Here is a 23,461-nt window from a genome sequence, read left to right on the forward strand (position 1 = left end):
CCATAAATCAGGGGGCCAGGCAACGGGTCCACCCCGGCCAATCCATCGAAGCCCAAAACGCCTGTTCAAATGGTCACGAACACACCTTCCATATTGGGCAGGCACCCCGTCACTTTGAAACCAAACGTTCCATTTCACATTTGCTGGAACATCATCAAATAACCCTGGTAGAACTTGTTCAAGAAAGATCCGATATTTAGCGGAGTTCATGTGGGATGGTAACAGGTATGGGCCGACTAAGCAGTCACCAACCATACCTGCCCACACATTTATTGCAAAGCGATGTTGTGCAGCATGGAGGCGTACACCGTGTGGGTTGTCATGAGCCCACACATGAGCATTGTGCTGATTGAATAAGCCTTCCCGAGTGAAATAAGCCTCATCCGTGAACAAAACATAGGCTGGAAAATTCAAGTCTTGAACAGTTTCTTGGAGAAACCACTGTGCAAAAGCCACACGTGCAGGATGATCTTGGGGGAGCAGTAACTGAACCCTTTGGAGATGAAAGGGGTGTAAGGAATCATCGTGCCAGATGCTGTACACTGCAACGAGACACTCCTAAGGCAGAGGCAATGGCATGTGTGCTGGTAGCAGGATTATTCTGGACAGCATTCAACACATTTTCTTCCATGTTGGGAGTTCACGTCAAACGTAGTCTGCCCACACTACTCCTGTTACCTCTAAATGACCCATAATCGCACAAATTTTGATGCACACGCGCAAACAAACGTTGGTCCGGTACATGTCTGTCTGTGAAGCATTCTCCATAAATTCGTTGAGCGGCTCGTCCATTGCCCTCTGCTAATCCATACACTAGGTTCATGTCTACCGGGCGCCTCCATAGCCAGGTGGGAAGGAGCACACGCTTTTTTAATAAAACGGGGTTCGAGCCCCTCACCACCAAATACGGAGGATGCGGAAAGGTCAGGGAATGACCACTGCATATCCCAGAGCAATATGGCCTTAGTTGCTAATGCTCCTAAAAAAAAAAAAAAAAACCAAAACAACAAAACAAAAAAAAAAAAAACAGCATGTCTACCAGCTCACAGTTCATATATCGATGGATGCTCTTCGTGCAGCGACTACCACGCCATCTACCGACTTACGGTGACATTTCCGATTATGGGTTCCTATGCGATTCACATTCCTTTAGATGTTACCTACCTCCCCTAAACGTTTGTACCAATATTTTTGAGACACCCTGTATATGGGAAGCCGTAACCCCAGAATAATGTATCAACTCTGTGGTACTACACTGACAGTGGTAGAAAATGAAAGGGACCTGGGGATAATTGTGCAGACAGATATGAAGTTTTCTTAGCAATGCAGACGGGCTGCAAGAGTAGCTCATGGTGTCTTGTCAATGATATACAGGAATTTTTCTAGCAGGGATAAGGAGGTGATTATCCCCTTGTATAAGGCAATAGTCAGGCCATGTCTTGAGTACTGTATACAGTACTCAAGGCATGGCTGTTAGAACGAGTACAAAGAAGGGCAACAAGATTAGTGAATGGAACAAAAGGTTGCTCTTATAAAGAAAGGCTTAAGTTTTGCAAATTACAGTGTCTGGAGACTAGGCACCTGTGAGGTGATCTGATTGAGGTGTATAAAGCCTTGAATGATTTGAGCATGCTAATTGCTGATGGGATTCTTCCTCTTGCTCAGAATAATCACCTGAGAGAGCAATAGGATAGATGTGTGGAAATTTGCCTTTAGCCAGCAGGTAGTTGGTTGGTGGAACAGATTTCCATCCCTTGTTGTGGAAGTTGACAGTCTAAATAAATTTAAGGCTGAGCTGGACAGGTATTTTGAATGAACGGAGGGGTGAAACGGGAGCGTTTTTTTTTTTTTTTTTGTTTCTGACAACTGTGTTTCTATATTTGGAAGAGAAGCAAATTTAAGAATAAAACTAAGTGGGAATGGCAGTATAACTTTCACAAAATATGGAAAATGTATTCCCAACACAGTGTATGTTATGTAATAAAATAAATTAAGGTGAATTAAAATAGAAATAAAATTAAAAACTAGGTGTTTACAATGTAGACACGGTGCAAAAAAAAAAAAAAAAAAACATATCTACTAAAAATTAGAACAGATTAAAGGAGAATAAAATTTAGAAATCTGGTTAATGTAAATAGAATTTATGTAGAATATGTAAATAGAATTTAGTAGAACATGTAAATATAAATTGGCGCAAGCAAATGGTGTACGGATAGGGAAAGGATAAAAATGTAGCTAAATAAAGGCAAAGATAGCAAGAGATTAAGGATAGTAAGTACGTTGGTATCACCCTCATATTGCGCTAATAGCTTTATGAACAGGGAAAAAGTAGAAATAGAAAGTATAAAGATAAAAAATTAAGAAAAGGATATTAAAAGTACTGGGTTAGCTGGTATCGTAAAGCCCAACCTTTTAGTAAGGACCCTGATTGTGTGAGTGTTAGTAAGAAAAAAAGAGACTAATACTACATGCTTACGTTGTAGGAAGCCAAAAAAATAAAAAGTCAATAAAAAACTCTATTTAGAGTATATACTCTATTTTAACAACTATGTATTTTTTAATAAGGCTTCAGGTTTTCGTTTTCAGCCTTTTATCGAATTTTTATTTTTAGGCTTCCTACAATGCAAGCATGTGGTATTAGTCTCTTTCTTCTTACTAACACTCACACAGTCAGGGTCCTTACTAAAAGGTTGGGCTTTATGATCTCAGCTAGCGCAGTACTTTTAATATCCTTTTCTTAACTTTTTATCTTTGTATTTTCTATTTCTACTTTTTCCCATTCGTAAAGTTATTAGTGCAATTCGAGGGCGATATGAACGTTCCTACTATCCTTAATCTCTTGCTATCTTCGCCTTTATTTAGCTACACTTTTATCCCTTCCCTATCCTCAATTCACTCCCTAGCCTTATACCATTTTCTTGCACTAATTTCTATTTAATTTTTTTTTTTTTTTGTCCTCACCTTTTTCCCATTATATATATGAGGTCAGTGTTTTTACTGTTTTGGCATGAAATTTTTACAGTCGGATGCCCTTCCTGAAGCCAACCCTCACCCTTTATCCGGGCTGGGGATATGCAGTGGTGATTCCCTGACTTTCCGCATCCTCCGTATTTGGTGGTCACGGGCTCGAACCCCAGTCTAATCAGGAAGCGTATGCTACGCACTGTTGCTCCTGCCCACCTGGCTACGGAGTCATCTCTAATTTCTATTTACATATCTACTAAATTCTATTTACCAAACCTCTCTTTACATTAACCAAATTTCTAAATTTTATTCTCCTTTAATCTATTCTAATTTCGTTTTTTTTGCATCTTGGCTACACTGTAAACACCTAGTGTTTAATTTTATTTCTACTTTAATTCACCTTAATTTATTTTATTACATAACATACACTGCATTGGGACTACCTTGTCCATATTTTGTGAAAGTTATACTGCTATCCCGACTTAGTTTTATTCTTAAATTTGCTTCTCTTCCAGATATGGATAATATAGAAATGCACTCCTTGATACATGATCAGGTGTCATCCCCTGACGAAATACCTGACGAAATACCTAATATTTACTTTTGCTAACATCGGATTTGATTGCATATTTCCCCCCCCCCCTTTTTATTGTCTTATTGCCAAATTTACCCACACATATCTGTTGTTGTTATTTGGTTTTTAGGAGCATTAGCAACTAAGGCCATATTGCTCCGGGAATATGTGGTGATCATTCCCTGACCTTTCCGCATCCTCCGTATTTGGTGGGTCACGGGCTCGAACCCCGGTCTAATCAAGAAGCGTGTGCTACGCACTGCTGCTACTGCCCACCTGGCTACGGAGGCACCACACATATCTGATGTTAGCTACTATTCCTTTTATTAATTTAATCATTTTGACTTAATTTTTTTACTTTACAGGTCCCTCCTCTCTAATTGGCTTTTCAATTCAGACTATAATTTTGCTTAATTCATTACAACATATAGGATATACACATTTCTTTCTTTCTTTTTCAAACCTACAATATCTCCTATTTCTGCTATCCTTTTCCTATTAGATTTTGGCATTTTGTGTAATTTATGCTTCCATCTTCACACTTATCTGACTTGCGTATATAAACTTTCCACCTTGCATCCTATGCTGCTGCTTTGCGCACTCAGGTGCATTTGTCATATCCTATTTATTTTTTCTCACTATCTACTACCACTTCACGTTTTAACCCATTATTATATTTCCCTCAGCATGAATTGTTGAGGAGGCTTCCACCCTGCAGTGGGTTGATAATGGCTGCACTTTACTTTATGTGTGTGTGTGTGTGTGAGCTGTCAGTTTCTCATGAACAATGACACAAAATTATAAAGCAAAGTAATTTTATTAAACAAAACTATTTACAATTATATACATCTGGTATTCATTTACATTTTATCTATTCATTTTCCTCATTTAATCTGTTAATATATGTTATCATTTCCATAAATTTTCTCCCAATTAATAATATCAATTCTCTCTACAACTGTGATATTGATACTGCTGATTAATCTCTTAATCAGTAATATCAATTCTCTTCACAACAGCAATCCAAAAAATAACTTGATACTAAACATTTCTTGTAATTTCTTCAACTTCAACCTTACTCCAGAATAATCTACAATTTTATGTAAGCACTCTTTTCAATACAACACAGTAAGCAACAGTTCAGAGGACTTATGCTCCTTCTCTTTCACAGTTGGGCTTCTTTCTGCAGATTCCTTCAATGGAGTATTGTGAAGTCTTTCTTCTTATTTGAAATCTGCCATATAGCTCTTCCAGTACTGTCTTATTTCGAGAACTGTTCTCTGATGATACCGAAAGAAATTACCACAGCAGTAGTAGTAGTAGTAGTAGCAGCCAGGGGCATTATCTGACTGGCATATTACTCAGCTTCTGGATCAACTTCTATCACAGGAACATGCCCGATGACAGATGAGTAAACTTTCCCTAATAACAATACTGCTTAAGGAGTAACCGAACAAGACAGATATCATTTTACTTACTCTTTTCAATATTGCCTAACACTCAGACTTTCATTCCCCCCCCTACATGCTACTAAAACAGCCTCTGTAGTGCATGGCAGAACTCTTCACTACATAGTGGGACTTTCCCAGAACTGAACACAGAACTACAACAGAAACAACAACCCTTTTGGTATGAAAACCTTATTTATTTTCTTCTCATTTTCTTATCTCTGCCCATCTAATTTAAACCTGATTCAATCACTGTGTTATTCTCTAAACTCACTCTTCCCATAATTCACATTCTGTTTTTCCCACACAACAGAACTCTTTCATCTGTTACCTCTAGATCACCTGTTGACCATACCTTTAAAGCTGCTACATACCAACGCCCTTCCCCAAAATACCTTAACTGTTGTATACTGAAGTGGCAGTGTAAAATACGGATTAAATTATTGTGCTGACTACTTCTCTGAGTGCCTTTTAAATTTACCCTTTTTTTCCTCGCATAGCTCTCTACTTCCCATATTTAAATACTCAAAGGACTCCACTACTTTGTCTATTGTTCCAAAGCTTTTAATTTTAACCTACTTCTGCACCTGACCATACCATTTTTTACCATATTCCTTAAGTGCCCTACCCCCAGGCCTACTCCCACTAATGGAAATATATCTGTAAGACTTTGTCTTACAACATGCGATTCACAGACACCATACTACGCCCACCTCCGTAGCCAGGTGGGCAGGAGCAGCATTGCGTAGCACACGCTTCTTGATTAGACCGGGGTTCGAGCCCGTGACCACTAAATACGGAGGATGCGGAAAGGTCAGGGAATGACCACAGCATATCTCCGGAGCAATATGGCCTTAGTTGCTAATGCTCCTAAAAACCAAATAATGACAACACTATACTAGAGTTATTATGATAAAAAACTCATAACAATTGGGGAGCCTTTACACTTTTTCCCCCATCTAAATAAGCACTATGGTCTTGCAAACTCAAACTCACAAAGAAAAACTACCAGCTACAAAATAAGTCCACAATTTACCAATATCACCATGACAGAATAATATTGGTAGAACTGCATTAACCTTGAGAAAAAAAAAAAAAAAAAAATTAAAACTATATTAACAGGATAGTCATCAGCTTTTGCAAAACCTTGAAGATGGTCAGGCTAGACAGCTGAGCTTTAACTCTTTGAAAGATCAGTAGGAATTCATGGTAATTACAAAGTGATAATACACTAATGATGATTATTGTTCTCAAGTAGATCAGGTTATAATTCAAGTTGCTTTTTCTTTTTTTCTGGGAAATAACATATAATACTGTGTAGCAACTGTATGTACAGCCCTTTTCATCTAGTCAAATTTTCACAACTCCACCTGCCTAAGTTGCAGAAGAAATAATGGATCTTTTCTGACAGTCATCAGTGAGTGACACCACCACACATTGTTTTGGGATCCACTTAACAGTATAACTACTGTTGAGGGAAGGGATTTTGCTATCATAAAGGTGACCACAATGGTTTTTAAATTTCATTCAGTGGGACCAATTAATATTACAAATGGCAAAATTCTAAATAGAAGGCACTCAGACAAGTAATTGTAGAAGCTACTAAACTTTTTATGCCAAAGTTTAACATTTAGGGTAAAAAAAAGAAAAGAAAAAAATAAACAACAAAAGTGTTATTTTTATAGTCTTCCTGTACTAGTAAATAAATAAGAGGAGTTTACCTCAATATCGTACGTTGAACACTTCCGTATGATACCCTCCAGAAATTAAAACGGAAAAAACGAAAAAAATCGCAACTTACCGGTACATAAAAGTAAAATATAAATAATTAAAGAAAAATATAAATAATCAATTTAACACAATACAAAAACAATTAAAATTCAAATTAACGCAATTAAAAGAATCTAACGAAAATATTCAAAACGATTTTCCTTCCTTAAAAAAATTAAAATTTTTTTAATTTTTAAAACGATTTTCCTTCCTTAAAAAAATTAATTTTTTTGAGGAAGGAAAATCGTTTTGAATATTTTCGTTAGATTCTTTTAATTGCGTTAATTTGAATTTTAATTGTTTTTGTATTGTGTTAAATTGATTATTTATATTTTTCTTTAATTATTTATATTTTACTTTTATGTACCGGTAAGTTGCGATTTTTTTCGTTTTAATTTCTGGAGGGTATCATACGGAAGTGTTCCACGTACGATATTGAGGTAAACTCCTCTTATTTATTTACTAATATTATTATCAACGTAGAACATATTGAGTATTACATCTCTGATTCATACTAGTCTTCCTGTACATTTTCCCCAGAAAAATGTGTGTGTATATATATATATAATGACAGTTTGGGTACATTTTTAATAATGCCCATCCAAAGCAATTCAGTGGAGAATAACTTTTTTCCCTGAAAGGCTATAACTTTGTAGACTCATTCTCATCCTTAAAATTGATCTTGGCGCATTATAGCCTTGGTTGCTAATGCGCCAATAAAACCAAACCAATCATCCTTAAAAAATTTGGAAATTAAGCCCCATCATATGTTACTCTTTTCAAAAATTTTGAAAAAAAACATTTTACACCTAATGCGCTTTAAATTATTTCATCTATACTTTTCATGATACTATTTTTTATATTAAAATATCATTAGTTATTTATTTTTAATTCGTTTTTACTAGCAATTCATAGTACACGACGCCCTGAAAGGGTCACAAAGTTTCATCTTAAAAACAGGCCACGAGACGTATATAAATCATTCCTGTCTATTTTGCTGATATAAAATTCACTTTAGTGTAAATTTATTTCACACAATAACTGCCGATTTCATCAAATTCTTCATCAAGATTATTAGTTGATTTTTTGGTAATCACTTACATCCAGTGAAAAATTTAATCCCAAATCGTACTACGTCATTTGAAATGCAGGCCATAGTGTATCTTGCAGCAGAGTAACGAACCCAGTGATCACGGAGTTTTAACATATAGCAGACTCTCGAATCCGGGAAGCGGATTAACCAGGATACTTCAAGACTCCAAATTAAAAAAAAAAAAAAAAATCAGCCAGAAATAAAAAAAAAAATCAGCCAGAAATAAAAAAAAAATCGAGTAATAACTAGAATAGGTACAAACAGATATTTTGCAAGTCGTAAGTAAGCGACAAGCGGCATTATAAGTCGCCATTGGGAGATTAGTGTACCTATCCTGCAATCAACGCTGTCTTCACACCAGCCGCTCAAAAAAAAAAAAAAAAAAAAAAAAAGAGAGACCAAATGTTTAGTTTGTTTTTAGTGCGTCGCGTCCATTATGTTCCGTTGCAGCGAAAAGGACAAATTTTGTTTCGTTATTTATGTCAGGAATGTCAGAATTTTTTTATAGTAATTTTTTTTGTTTAGAAATCACGAAAATGATGGGTAAACGCAAAAGAGTTGCGTTTTCAGTTAAATGTAAGAAAGCTCCTGCAGGATGTCGATCATTAGTGCTAAATGGTTAAGAAATTCCAGATTTAAAAATCGATTTAATAATCCGGAATATTTAACTTCTGATTCAAAATATTTGCACAATGCAGGATAATTTCCTTACCCCGCAAGCTACAGGAGCTCATCGTAGCCCGAACACACGAACGATCTTTATAATTTCCACATCAAGTTCTTTAGCAATCATCTTTAATTCGCGGTGGGTTTTTTTTTTTGAGATTGGTGATATCCCAGAGTACTCTATGGGCGATAAAATGCATAGAGTTTTTTTTTTTTTTTTTTTGAATTCTTGACTGTATGCCATGATATTTTAAAACATTTTCTACACAGTAAAAGCTTCGACGAAATTTCAAAATCTGCTAACATTTCATCTTTGAAAAGTTTATATAATACCTTAGTTGCCGTAGTAGTAGTAGTAGTAATAGTAGTGGCATGTGATGCAAGAAAGCAAATGTATAAGCTTATGCAGCATCAGCCAACAAAAAAAAAAAAAAAAAAAAATCACACCATTCTCTCCAAATGCCTGTCCAGTTCCTCCTTAAATTTATTCAAGGTTTCAACTTCCACAACGACAGATGGAAGTTTGTTCCAGCAATTAACCACCCGCTGGCTAAAGGCAAATTTCCGCACATCTATTCTACATCTGTCTTTTCTTAATTTGAATTTATGCCCCCTTAGGTTTGTAATCTGAACAAGTGGAAGGACCCCATCAGAATGCAGCGTGCTGAACCCATTCAAGGCCTTATATACCTCAATCAGATCACCGCGCAGGTGCCTAGTCTCCAGCCACTGCAATTTGCAGAACTTAAGCTTCTCTTGGTAACAGGATCCCTTCATTCCCCTCACCAATCTTGTTGCCCTTCTCTGTACACGCTCAAGTAAATCTACATCCTTCCTAAAATGAGGCCTCCACACCTGTACGCAGTACTCAAGGCGTGGCCTGACCATTGCCTTATACAGAGGGATAATCACCTCCTTTTCCCTGCTAGCAAAATTCCTATATATCATTGAGAAAACCCCATGACCTGCCCTGGCAGCCTGTCTGCATTGCTCAGAAAACTTCATATCTGACTACACAATTACTCCCAGGTCTTTTTCATTTTCTACCACCTTAAGTGTAGTACCACACAGTTGGTACGTTTCTCTGGGGTTATTTCTACCCATATGCAGTACTTTGCATTTGTCAAGGTTAAACTTCAGTTGCCACTTCTTAGCCCATCTGCCCAAATTATCTAGATTCTGTTGCAGTAGCAGACTGCCATTACTGTCATTAACAACCCCGCCAACCTTTGTATCATCTGCAAACTTCGACATTAAGCCTAATATACCTTCATCAATATCATTGATAAATATACAAAACAACAGTTGACCCAACATCGAACCCTGTGGAACACCACTAATAACATTAGTCCAAGAAGAGCAGCACCCATTGATTACCACCCTCTGCCTTCTCCCACTTAACCATCCTTTTATCCATTGTAGCAACTTACCCTTAATACCATTCTGCTCCAATTTGTACAATAGTCTTCCATGTGCGACAGTGTCAAAAGATTTCCTGAAATCCAAATATATGATATCAAAATTATTTTTTGCATCCAGTTCCTTTGTAACCACATCATAATATCCTATCAAATTTGTCAGACAAGACTTTCCCTTAACAAACCCATGCTGTGTCTGAATTATTGCTGCAGTCATGTCTAGATGATCCTGCAATGCATCTTTAACCAGTGACTCCATTATTTTACCTGGAAGTTAAACTAACTGGTCTGTAATTACTCGTGTCACCCTTCGATCCCCCTTTGTGAATTGGGGATACATTTGCACATCTCCAGTCCATGGGAACCTCCACTGAGTCCAAGGACGCTCTCATAATTATGGCTAAGGATTTGCTTAGTTGCTTTGCCGCCTCCTTTAATATAACTGGATAGATCCCATCCACCCCAGGTGCTCTTCTTACGTTTAACTTCAACAATTTCTCTTCCACTTTGCTCTCAGTTATTACAAAATCATTAAGTATCAAGAATCAAAGTATCAAAATCAAAAATCTCTTTCACCTCTGCCAGTGGCTACTGTCAATCTATTGGTCTTTGCTAGCTTGGGGGGAGACAAAGACCAATAGATTGACAGTAGCCACTGGCAGAGGTGAAAGAGATTCTTGCACTGCTTCTATTAGAATGAGCAGAAGCCTCAAAAACAAGATGCATGGTATTTCAGAGACTGCTGGGAGCCATTGTGGTACAAGTAAACACATGGGTTGTGTTAGGGTAGCTAAGAATAGAAACAGGTGCAGGTATACTTGCGTGTACACCAATGCTAGGAGTTTAGTAAATAAATTTGATGAATTTGAGGTATTGCTCAAAACATCGAAGGCAGATATTGTTGGGATATCAGAGACGTGGTGTCACACAGATATAAGGGATGCGGAACTGCAATTTGGGGAGTACAACGTCTACAGAAAGGATAGACAGGATAGGAAGGGGGGAGGTGTTATGCTATTAGTTAAGAAACACATAAAAACCAAGGAAGTGAAGCCAGTCGACATCGCTGGACAGTGCAGTGTGGAGTCAGTTTGGTGTGACATAAGCATTGGGAGATCAAAATTGAGAGTAGGAGTGTGCTATAGGCCTAATGACTGCGATGAGTATAATAAGGAACTGTACAGGGAAATAGAGTGGGCCAGTAAATCAGAGAGTCTTATAATGGGAGATTTTAATTTCCCAGATATTGACTGGAATTTGGGGGCTGGTTACTCACGCACTAGCAGGGCTTTTGTGGATTTATTGGATGATTGTTTTCTACATCAGCATGTTCGGGAGGCAACTAGAGGGAGTAATACTCTTGATTTGATTATCAGCAGTGATTCTTCATGCATTAAGAATCTGCAGATAAATGAACCACTAGGTGGCAGTGATCACAGTGTGCTGAAGTGGGATTTACTCAAAGAGGTAACTACCATTAGGGGTAAAGGGAAGGGTTATTGCTTCCGTAAAGGCGACTACGATGGACTGAGACAGTATTTAAATTCTATACAGTGGGACCAACTGATGATGTTACCAACAGCAAATTCAAAATGGGAAGCATTCAAAGAACTTATCTTGGAAGCTACTAGGCTTTACATACCAACTAAGAAATATTGTTCAAGGTTTAGGCCAAAATGGATGTCAGATGAACTAATGAGGCATATGGCAGAGAAGAAAAATGCATGGGATACTTACAAATTAACACATGACACAGAAGCCTATGATAGATACAAGTTGATATGCAACCAAGTTACAAAGGAGGTTAGGCAGGCGAAGGCAGATTACGAGAAATCCTTGGCAAGGGATGCAAAGAAAAACAGCAAAGAGTTCTTTACTTATGTAAACTCTAGAAGGAAAGGGATGAATCAGATTGGTCCACTTGATATTGATGGGTCAAGTGTTGATGATCCTGCTCAGGTGGCTAACAAACTAAATGAATATTTTGCATCGACATTCACACATGAGGAGTTATTCAGCAAGGGGAATGCCAGAGGTGTATTCAACTCTAGCAGTAAGTTACAGAATCTTGAAATAACTGGGAGTAAAGTGGAGGAGAAACTGTTGAAGATAAACACAAGAAAGGCACCCGGGGTGGATGGGATCTATCCAGTTATATTAAAGGAGGCAGCAAAGGAAGTAAGCAAACCCTTAGCCATAATTATGAGAGCTTCCTTGGACTCAGGGGAGGTACCCATAGACTGGAAATGTGCAAATGTGACCCCAATTCACAAAGGAGGATCAAAGGCTGACACAAGTAATTATAGACCTGTGAGCTTAACTTCTGTTCCAGGAAAATTAATGGAGGCACTGGTTAAAGACGCACTGCAGGATCATTTAGACAAGACTTCAGTTATAGCTCAGACACAGCATGGTTTTGTTAAGGGGAAGTCTTGCCTGACCAACTTGATTGGATACTATGATGCAGTCACAAAAGAACTGGATGCAGGGAATAACTTTGATATTATATACTTGGATCTTAGAAAGGCTTTTGATACTGTTGCACATGGAAGACTGCTACACAAATTGGAGCAGTGTGACATTGGAGGCAAATTGCTGCTATGGATAAAGGGGTGGTTGAGGGGGAGAAGACAGAGAGTGGTAATCAATGGACACTGCTCATCGTGGACTGATGTTATTAGTGGAGTCCCTCAGGGCTCAGTGTTGGGTCCATTATTGTTTTCTGTATTTATAAATGATATTGATGATGGTATATCGGGATTAATGTCCAAGTTTGCAGACGATACAAAGGTTGGCAGGGTTGTCAAGGACACTACTGACACTATGCTGCTGCAACAGGATCTGGAAAGGTTGAGCAGATGGGCTGAGAGGTGGCAAATGAAGTTTAACATTGACAAATGTAAAGTACTACACATGGGAAACAGCAACCCCAGAGCAACGTATCAACTCTGTGGTACAACACTGACAGTGGTAGAGAATGAAAGGGACTTGGGGGTGGTTGTGCAGGCAGATATGAAGTTCTCTGAGCAGTGCAGACGGGCTGCAAGAGTAGCTCATGGAGTATTGTCAATGATATACAGGAATTTTTCCAGCAGGGATAAGGAGGTGATTATTCCGTTGTATAAGGCGATGGTCAGGCCACACCTAGAGTACTGTATACAGGTCTGGAGGCCTCATTTCAAGAAGGATGTAGAGCTGCTGGAACGAGTACAGAGAAGGGCAACAAGATTAGTGAATGGAACAAAGGGGTGCTCTTACGAAGAAAGGCTTAAGTTTTGCAAATTACAGTGTCTGGAGACTAGGCACCAGCGAGGTGATCTGACAGAGCTGTATAAAGCCTTGAATGGTTTAAGCATGCTCAATGCTGATGGGATTCTTCCTCTAGCTCAGAATAATCACCTGAGAGGGCATAAATTCAAATTAAGGAAAGACAGATGTAGGATAGACGTGCGGAAATTTGTCTTTAGCCAGCGGGTGGTTGGTTGGTGGAACAGACTTCCATCCCTTGTGGTGGAGGTTGACAGCCTAAATAAGTTTAAGGCTCAGCTGGACAGGTATTTTGAACGAACAGAGGGGTGAAGTGGAAGTGGTTTTTTTTTTTTTTTTTTTTTTTTTGGCTGATGCTGCATAAGCTTGCTTTCTTGCATCAAATGCCTCTACTAATGCTAATGCTAATGCTAAAGTATCTTGCTACAATTTGATAACCTTCTGTGATTTTCAAACCTTAATAATTCCTCACGTGTGAATGTAGATGCAAAATACTCATTCAGTTTATTTGCTATCCGAGCAGGATCATCAACAATCAAACCATCGATGCCAAGTGGACCAATCAGATTCATCCCCTTCCTTTTAGAGTTTATAAAAGTAAAGATATCCTTGCTGTTTTTCTTAGCATCTTTTGCCAAGGATTTCTCGTAATCTGCCTTCGCCTGCCGAACCTCCTTTGTCACCTGATTACAGATTAACTTATATCTGCCATAGGCTTCTGTATCGCTTGATAATATATATGCATCCAATGCATTTTTCTTCTCTGTTCCGAGTCTCATTAGTTCCTTAGAAAATTTTTTAATTCTTCACCGTATGCCATTACATTTTAAAACATTTTCCACACAGTAAAAGCTTCGACGAAATTTCAAAATCTGCTAACATTCCATCTTCGTAAAGTTTATACGTAATACCTTAGTTGCCTTAATCCCCCCTACGTTGCTAGTGTCACCAGTTCTTCGAATATTGGGCAAAATAGTAGTAGTAGTAGTGGCATATGATGCAAGAAAGCAAGTGTATGAGCTTATGCAGCATCCGCCAAAAAAAAAAAAAAAAAAAAATTTCACCTTTCCCTCCAAATACCTGTCCAGTTCCTCTTTAAATTTCATTAATCTATCAACTTCAACAACAACAGATGGAAGTTTGTTCCACCAATTAACCATCCGCTGCCTAAAGGCAAATTTCCGCACATCTATTCTACATCTGACTTTCTTAATTTCAATTTATGCCCCCCCCCCCTTAGTTCCTAATCTGAACAAGTGAAAGTATCCCATCAGAATTCAGCCTGCTCAATCAATTCAAGGCCTTATATACCTCAATCAAATCACCGCGCAGGTGCCTAGTCTCCAGCCACTGCAAATTGCAGAACTTAAGCCTCTCTTGGTAACAGGATCCCTTCATTCCCCTCACCAATCTTGTTGCCTTTCTCTGTACACGCTCAAGCAAATCTACATCCTTCTTAAAATGAGGCCTCCAGACCTCTACGCAGTAATCAAGGCGTGGCCTCACCATTGCCTTATAAAGAGGGACAATCACCTTCTTTTCCCTGCTAGAAAAATTCCTATATATCATTGACAAACCCCATGACCTGCCCTGGAAGTCTGTTTGCATTGCTCAGAAAACTTCATATCTGACTGCACAATTCCTGCCATTTTTTTTTTTCATTTTCTACCACCTTAAGTGTAGTACCACACTGTTGGTACGTTTCTGTAGGGTTACTTCTACCCATATCCAGTACTATGCATTTGTCAAGGTTAAACTTCGGTTGCCACTTCTTAGACCATCTGCCCAAATTATCTAGATCCTGTTGCAGTAGCACACTGCCATTGCTGTCATTAACAACCCTGCCAACCTTTGTATCATCTGCAAACTTCGACACTAAGCCTGATATACCTTCATCACTATCATTGATAAATATACAAAACAACAGAGGCCCCAACACCGAACCCTGTGGGCCCCACTAATAACATTAATCCACGAAGTGCAGCACCCATTAATTACCACCCTCTGTCTTCTCCCACTCAACCATCCTTTTATCCATTGTAGCAACTTACTCTTAATCCCATTCTGCTCCAATTTGTACAATAATCTTCCATGCACGACAGTGTCAAAAGCTTTCCTGAAATTCAAATATATGATATCAAAATTATTTTTTGCATCCAGGTCCTTAACAAACCCATGCTGTGTCTGAATTCTTGCTGCAGTCTTGTCTAGATGATCCTGCAATGCATATTTAACCAATGACTCCATTATTTTACCCGGAACAGAAGTTAATATAACTGGTCTGTAATTACTCGTGTCACCCTTCTATCCCACTTTGTGATTTGGGGATACAATTGAACATCTCCAGTTCGTGGGGACCTTCCATGAGTCCAAGGATGCTCTCATAATTATGGCAAAAGGTTTGCTTATTTGCTTTGCCGCCTCCTTTAATATAACTGGCCAGATCCCATCTACCCCAAGTGCCTTTCTTATGTTTAACTTCAACAATTTCTCCTCCGCTTTGCTCTCAGTTATTACAAAATCATTAAGCACCCAGCTACAATTTGATAACCTTCTGCCATTTTCAAACCTTAATAATTCCTCATGTGTGAATGTAATTTCTCGTAATCTGCCTTCGCTTGCCTAACCTCCTTTATGACCTAGTTACAGATTAACTTATATCTGCCATAAGCTTCTGAGTCGCTTGATAATTTATATGCATCCCATGCATTTTTCTTCTCTGCTACGAGTCTCATTGGTTTATTTCATAACCGTTTAGTCCTAAACCTTCAACAATATTTCTTAATAGGTATGAAACTTTTAGTAGCTTCCACGATTAATTCCTTGAATGCTTCTCACTTAGAATTTATTGTTGATAACATCGTCAGTTGATCCCACTGTTCAGAATTTAAAAACTGTCTGAGACCACAGTACTCCCCTTTACGGAAGCAAAAACCCTTTCCTTTACCACTGATGGTAATAATATCTTTAAGTAAATCCAAGATCAGTACACTGTGATCACTGCCACCTAGTGGTTCCTTTACCTGCAAATTCTTAATACACGAATGATCACTGCTGAATGCCAGATCAAGTGTATTACCCTCTCTGGTTGCCTCTCGAACATGCTGCTGCATAAAACAGCAGCATGTTCGAGAGGCAACATTAACATGATGCTGCAGAAAACATTAACAACACTAACATGCTGCTGCATAAAACATTAACAATATTAACATGCTGCTGCAGAAAACAGCAGCATGTTAATCACTTGTCTCAAATAAGTATATGACTCCACCTTTTCAATTGCTGCTCCTGCAATCATTATATCCCTTTCTGTGGTATACTTGTTCATCATTACTTTTGTTTAAGCCATATTCTCCATTAGTCCAAAACCTTACTAACTATGCATAACTGATTAAAATTTTCCTCTAATTCTTTGGGATCGTGGCTAATGACCACAATGTCATCTACAAATCGTGAATGGTTTAGGTACTCTCCATTCACATTGACTCCTTTCCGCGACCCGTCTAATGTTCTGGAAGCTTCCTCAAGGGCAGCAGTAAACAACTTCGGAGATATTGTGTCTCCTTGTCGAACTCCTTTCTCAATTTTAAATTTATTACGGTCTTTGTCTAGTCTGATAAAGGAGGTAGCATTCTCATATATTTTCTTCAAAATTATAATTAGCATTAGCATTAGCATTAGTAGAGGCATTTGATGCAAGAAAGCAAGCTTATGCAGCATCAGCCAAAAAAAAAATTAAATAAATAAAATAAAATAATAATAAATAAAAAAATAACCACTTCACCCCTCTGTTCGTTCGAAATACCTGTCCAGCTGAGCCTTAAACTTATTTAGGCTATCAACTTCCACGACAAGGGATGGGAGTCTATTCCACCTGCTGGCTAAAGGCAAATTTCCTCACGTCTATCCTACATCAGTCTTTTCTCAATTTGAATTTATGCCCTCTCAGGTGATTATTCTGAGCAAGAGGAAGAATCCCATCAGCATTGAGCATGCTCAAACCATTCAAGGCTTTATACACCTCTATCAGATCACCTCGCCAGTGCCTAGTTTCCAGACACTGTAATTTGCAAACTTAAGCCTTTCTTCGTAAGAGCACCCCTTTGTTCCATTCACTAATCTTGTTGCCCTTCTCTGTACTCGTTCCAGCATCTCTACATCCTTCTTGAAATGAGGCCTCCAGACCTGTATACAGTACTCAAGGTGTGGCCTGACCATTGCCTTATACAAGAGAATAATCACCTCCTTATCCCTGATAGAAAAATTCCTATGTATCGTCGACAATACACCACGAGCTACTCTTGCAGCCCGTCTGCACTGCTCAGAAAACTTCATATCTGCCTGCACAACCACACCCAGATCCCTTTCATTCTCTACCATATGTAGTACTTTACATTTGTCAATGTTAAACTTCATTTGCCACCTCTCAGCCCATCTGCTCAAGCTTTCCAGATCCTGTTACAGTAGCATAGTGTCAGTATTGTCCTTGACAACCCTGCCAACCTTCGTATCGTCTGCAAACTTGGACATTAAGCTTGATATACCATCATCAATATCATTTATAAATACAGAAAACAATAATGGACCCAACACTGAACCCTGAAGGACTCCACTAATAACATTAGTCCACGATGAGCAGTGTCCATTGATTACCACTCTCTGTCTTCTCCCCCTGAACCATCCCTTTATCCATAGCAGCAATTTGCCTCCAATGCCACACTGCTCCAATTTGTGCAGCAGTCTTCCATGTGCAACAGTAACAAAAGCCTTTCTAAGATCCAAGTATATAATATCAAAGTTATTCCCTACATCCAGTTCTTTTGTGACTGCATCATAGTATCCAATCAAATTGGTTCAGCAAGACTTCCCCTTAACAAAACCATGCTGTGTCCGAGCTATGACTGAAGTCTTGTCTAGATGATCCTGCAGTGTCTTTAACCAGTGCCCTCATTAATTTTCCAGGAACAGAAGTAAATAATATAAGGGGTCTCTATGCCTTGTTTTTCCAGTGCCCGAAATAATGCCTTATGCTGTATGGAGTCAAATGCCTTTTCATAATCCACAAATGCCAGGCATAATGGTGTTTTATATTCATTTGTTTTCTCCATTAGCTGTGACATTACGTGAAGGTGATCCCTAGTTGAGAATCTTTTTCTAAAGCCAACTTGCTCTTTCGGTTGATTCTCATCAAGTATTCTGTCTAATCTATTATTAATGACCCTTGTAGAACAACTTGTAGATGTGGGATAACAAGCTAATTGGACTATAATTTCCAATTTTTGATTTATCTCCTTTCTTATTCGGCAAAACTATGATTGCATTATTGCACTCCTTAGGCGCCACTCCTTTTCTGATGTATTTTGTGAAGACTCTTGCCAGTTTTTGTGTCATATCTCTTCCTCACAATTTTAACAACTGTACTTTAACTTCATCTTCCCCCGGAGCTTTCTGATTCTTCATTTCTTCAACGCACATGTTCTACCTCATCAAGAAGAATATCAGGTATGTTGTATGTGTTACTAATTTGCGATCCATCTTTCCCACTGCTAGCAATCGTCTGCTATTTGAATTATGCCTTCTCTGCTATTCACCAGTACACCATCGCTATTCTTTAGTTTCAATATCATTTATCTTTACGTATTACTGCTCATGGCTGCTGATTTAAATCCTTTGTTTTCCCTTAATGCTTGTTCTACTTTTCTTGTGTTAAATCTTCTTATGTCCTCTCTGAGTCTCTTTCTAATGGTTTTGCATAACACAGTATACTTAATTTTCTTCTTGTCAGTGTTTTTCTTGCTCTTCATTTGTCGTCTTCGGTTTATCATGACAAGTGTTTCTTGGCACATTTTTTCTTCTTTGGATTTCTTTTTATCTATAGGTTTCTTGGACTTTATCACTTTCAGAAAGTTGTAATATTTTCCTCGGTATCTTGGTCCTGAGCAGTCTGCAGAAGCTCAAACTTGTTCTTAAGTTCCAGTACATACTGCTTTTTCTCCACTTCTGTTATCTCAATGACCTTTGTATTATTTATTCAAGTCAGCTTTTTCCTTTCTTTTCTTATATCTATATCAAGTGTGCATCTTACCACTCTGTGATCACATCCAACATTTACCTTGTTCAGGACAGTAACATCATTCACTATATATCTTCTGTTAAGGAGGATTAAGTTGATTTCATTAGTTGTTAATCCATTTGGGCCCTTCCATGCCCACTTTCTGTTCACACTTTTCTTGAAAAAAGCTTTAATTATTGACATTGTTCTAGATTCTGCAAATTCCAGAAGTCTTTCACTTCTTTCACCAATTCCAAAATTTCCTATAGTTCCCCTTTCTGTGCTGTTTTGTCTGTTTCAAACCCTAGCATTGAAGTCCCCCATGATAGTGTAGTGAGTTTTCTGTTCATCTAGAAGACTCTCAATTTCGGTGTACATTTCTTCAACCTCTTCATCATCATGGCTCGAAGTTGGTGCATAAATCATTATAACCTTTAGCTTATACCTGTTAGAAATGCTGAGTCTTGACATCCTTGGTGATGTACTTTTGAATTCCAAAATGTTGTTGTTTTTTTTTTATCTTTATGGACCAGAAAGCCAACTCCACCATCACTCCTTTCACTGTTTCCATTGGTGTACAGCAGATTTCTACTTGATAAACGTATAAGTGATTCATTTCTTTTTGTTGTTTCAGCAAACCGATGATATTCCAATTTACATTTTCTAGTATCCTGTCTTCACCGATGAGCGATCTTACGTTGTAATAGGTCAAGTTCAGTTTCTGTGCATGGCAACCTGATCGTACCCAGAGATTCTTAGTACCCTCTGCTTCCACTCTGATCCTCTAGCTGCCGTAAGAGGGGGAGTGAAAGCTTCTGCGGACTGAGGGCCATTTGTTTCGTTGTGCCGTCATGTGCTGGAGGGTTTGGTCTTTTCCTACCTTCACGCTGACTAGGCGTCTTGAAGATCTTACTGCTAATAATGAAATAATAAATTACACACATACAGAGAGATGGTAAAATTACATATATCTTCTTATGACAGAATTGCGTTATTACCCCCAGCGCCACCAGTTTCTCACCAGAATATCTTACTACCAGTGTTGCCAACTCTTAATAATATTTCCCGCTAGCCGCATACTCAAAATCCGCTATTTTTAGCACTTAACCCGCTAAATTTTCATTTGTTTGTACTTTGTAGTGAATAAAAACAAACAAACAAATAGTACATATAAATAGTTATTTATTTTTCTGTTTTTAATATAAAATCAATATCTAAAAATCTAAATTAATTTCGAAATTCAATACCGCCTCATCATATGTTTCTTGTGTACCTATTTTGCGAAGCACTACTTCAGGTAAAACAATTTTTACAACACTTTTCAACTCTTTTGAGCCCGTATCGTACTGATAAGATTGCATTAACCGTGCCAACACTCATTCTGTTGCGTGTTTTGTTTTTTACTAGATTTAAGTTGCTGAATATTCTTTCCACATCTGCATTGGATAAGGGCAAAATTAAAATACCCAATGCAAATTCGCTAATTTCTTTAAATGGATTTTCACCGCTTGCATATCGATATTTCGAAACTTCTAACCAAAACTTCATTGTATTGTTGAAGTTTTCCCATTTAACGAGAGTAATGTTTATATACCGTTGCTCAATTTTTTCAATTTCTACTTCAGACAATTTTAAGTTTTTGTAATAAATTTAACAGAAAATTTTGCTTTAATATATTGTTAACTGAGATTAATGATATTTTTCAAATTCTTTTATGTTGTCTAGAAGGCGTTGTTTTAATTGTTGATACAAACCAATCAAGAAATTACGGCATCTCTCTCTTATTGCCATTTCATCTGTTGTTGTGATAAGTTTATTCATTATTAATTCATTTATTTTTCTTTCAAATTGGTATGGCTTAGGGTCTAAATAATTATTAATGTCCTCTTCTATCCTTTCAATATCTGTATTTGGTAAAAACATTTTATTGGCGATCATCGACAATAGCGTGTTTAAATCATGTAGTAATAATGTAGGATCGGCAGTATTTGATTCAAAAGATTTGTTTACTCTTTGTACTTCAGATAAGATAGGTTTTTAAAATAAAAGATATGCTAAATTACTTTCATCTTTAAACATTAAATAAAGAAGTTCTGCAGTATAACATTTGTCAGTCAAACGAGTTATTCCAAAATATGCTTTTAATTCAATATACTGTTCTAAAATTCTTGTTATAGCAACTTCAATGGATAACCACCTTGTTTGACACGAATGAACTATCTTTTTCGGATCTGCACCATCGTTTATGGCACTGTATAAATATTTGAATTGATTTTGTCGGCTGGTGGATTTACTAAACCAATTATAAGTTTCAGCTATCATGAATTCTAGACTTCTAGGGAATGTTTCGCGGGTTGCATGAGATACTGCTAATTGCAAAGAATGACATACGCATTTAATTAATATCAAGTTGGGTACATCGGACTTCAAATGTGTATAAACGCTGTTATTAACTCCAATCATAACGCTAGCATTATCTGTCCCAATGCCCACAAGATTATTTAAAGGAAGTTTAAAATTTCCCAGCGTTATTTTAATTGAATTTGAAATATTTTCAGCGTTAGACTTATCTAATTCTACAAGAGCTAAGAATGTAGAAACTCTTTTATCGAATTGCTCATCATAATACACAATTGCAATACCTAATAGTTTTGTTACACTAATATCGTTTGATTCATCTAGTAACAAACTATAGTTTCAATAAATCTTTCTGAAAGTGGGGGTGTAGGATATATTTTATAATGCCGCTGCATTTTGTTCGATGAATTTTTAAAGTTTTGGCTGTTTGATCTTGGAATGCATTCTTACATAATTCACCAAGGTGGTTTATTGGCAGTATTGACGAATGAGCACAAACAAACAAACTTAACTTTGCTTCAGCTTCCGCTGTTTGTAAATTCTTGGTGGGAAAATTTAATTTAGATTAGTTGCCTGATCTATTAGGTGAAAATGGTTCTGCTGACTTAATAGGTTTGAAAGTTTTTAAATGACTTTTAATGTCCGAAATTTTAGCAGTAAAATCAGACTTGCAATATTTACATCTTGCTCGAGTTGGATGTCCTGGAATCTCTACTAACCAGTCTTTGAATTGTGGAAAAGCTAACCATTCCTTCCGAAAATTTTGGGTATATTTCGTTTTATTTTTGTCCGCCATCCCGTAAGGTAAGGCTTATGGCCAGTCCGCCTCTATCGATAGAGAAAAAATATGAAATCGTGAAACGCTTTGAGCGAAATGAAAGACCATGTGATATTGCACGTGCTACAGACCTAAATGAGGCAACGCCGAGAATTACAAAGAATGCGGAGAAAATAAAAACAACTTTGATAGCAGGAACAACTAAAAGTGTAATTAAAATCCATTAGATTAAGACACAAAGAATTGGAAGAGATGGAACGGCTGTCATCTGTTTGGATAGCAAATCAAACAAAAAACAAGTTTGCTTACGATAGAAGCAAAAGCATTAGCAGTATTTTATTACGACCTTTACGTAATAAAAAAATACGTAATAATCGTAATCAAATACGTAAGTATTTTATTACGTATTTTATTACGATTATTACACATTTGTAACCAAAACATTACCAAACACAATAAATAATAAAATACGTAAGTATTTTATTATTTATTGTGTTTGGTAATGTTTTGGTTACAAATGTGTGTTCAATCTTGGGTGGTCGGCACCTAACCCAATTTTTCCCATAGGGCCTGTTGTTTATATTGCACGAGGGTTTCTAGGAATACAACTATCGTGCTATACGAGGACTGACTATACTAAGATATTATTATACTGTGGTTATTAGAAATAATTATTACTTATTGCTCTGTGGTTATTAGAAACGTTGAAAGAGATGTCGGTAATTCGGATCGCATTTCTTGGAAGCCAAACAAATACGACGAAGAAAAATTATCCAATGCCATTCCTTCGCGGTTTCAAAAAAAGGCGTCATTAGAATTTTTTCCACATTTTTAGATTTGATCCAACAATTTAAAGCTATGACTCAATGATCAGGTCGTTTGACCGCGAGCGTAACTACGTAAAATTGTTGGGGTTCTCCTCAGGGAAATCCAGAATAATATAAAACCGATTCTTCGCTTTATAAAAAAAAAAAACTATGAAATATGATATCCCTACTATTTCAATTATGAATTATTTTTATTATTAATTAAATAATCAATTGAACAATTAATTTAATATTTCTTAAATGAAT

General features: G+C 37.3%; 1 protein-coding gene across 2 annotated transcripts in view; it reads right to left on the minus strand.

The window, feature by feature from the left end:
- LOC150077310 (NAD-dependent protein deacetylase sirtuin-3-like) overlaps positions 1–7,971 on the minus strand; it is a 193,772-nt gene extending 185,801 nt beyond the window's left edge. For both annotated transcript variants that reach the window (XM_090386290.1, XM_090386289.1), the window contains exon 1: positions 7,858–7,971. In XM_090386290.1, the coding sequence (XP_090242416.1) occupies positions 7,858–7,963 (106 nt within the window). In that variant the 5' untranslated portion in view covers positions 7,964–7,971. The remainder of the gene's footprint in view (positions 1–7,857) is intronic.
- Positions 7,972–23,461: the final 15,490 nt, after the last annotated feature.

Source organism: Mastigoproctus giganteus, chromosome 12 (assembly GCF_048544385.1).
Source record: "Mastigoproctus giganteus isolate SK-2022 chromosome 12, ASM4854438v1, whole genome shotgun sequence".
NCBI classification, from domain to species: domain Eukaryota; kingdom Metazoa; phylum Arthropoda; class Arachnida; order Uropygi; family Thelyphonidae; genus Mastigoproctus; species Mastigoproctus giganteus.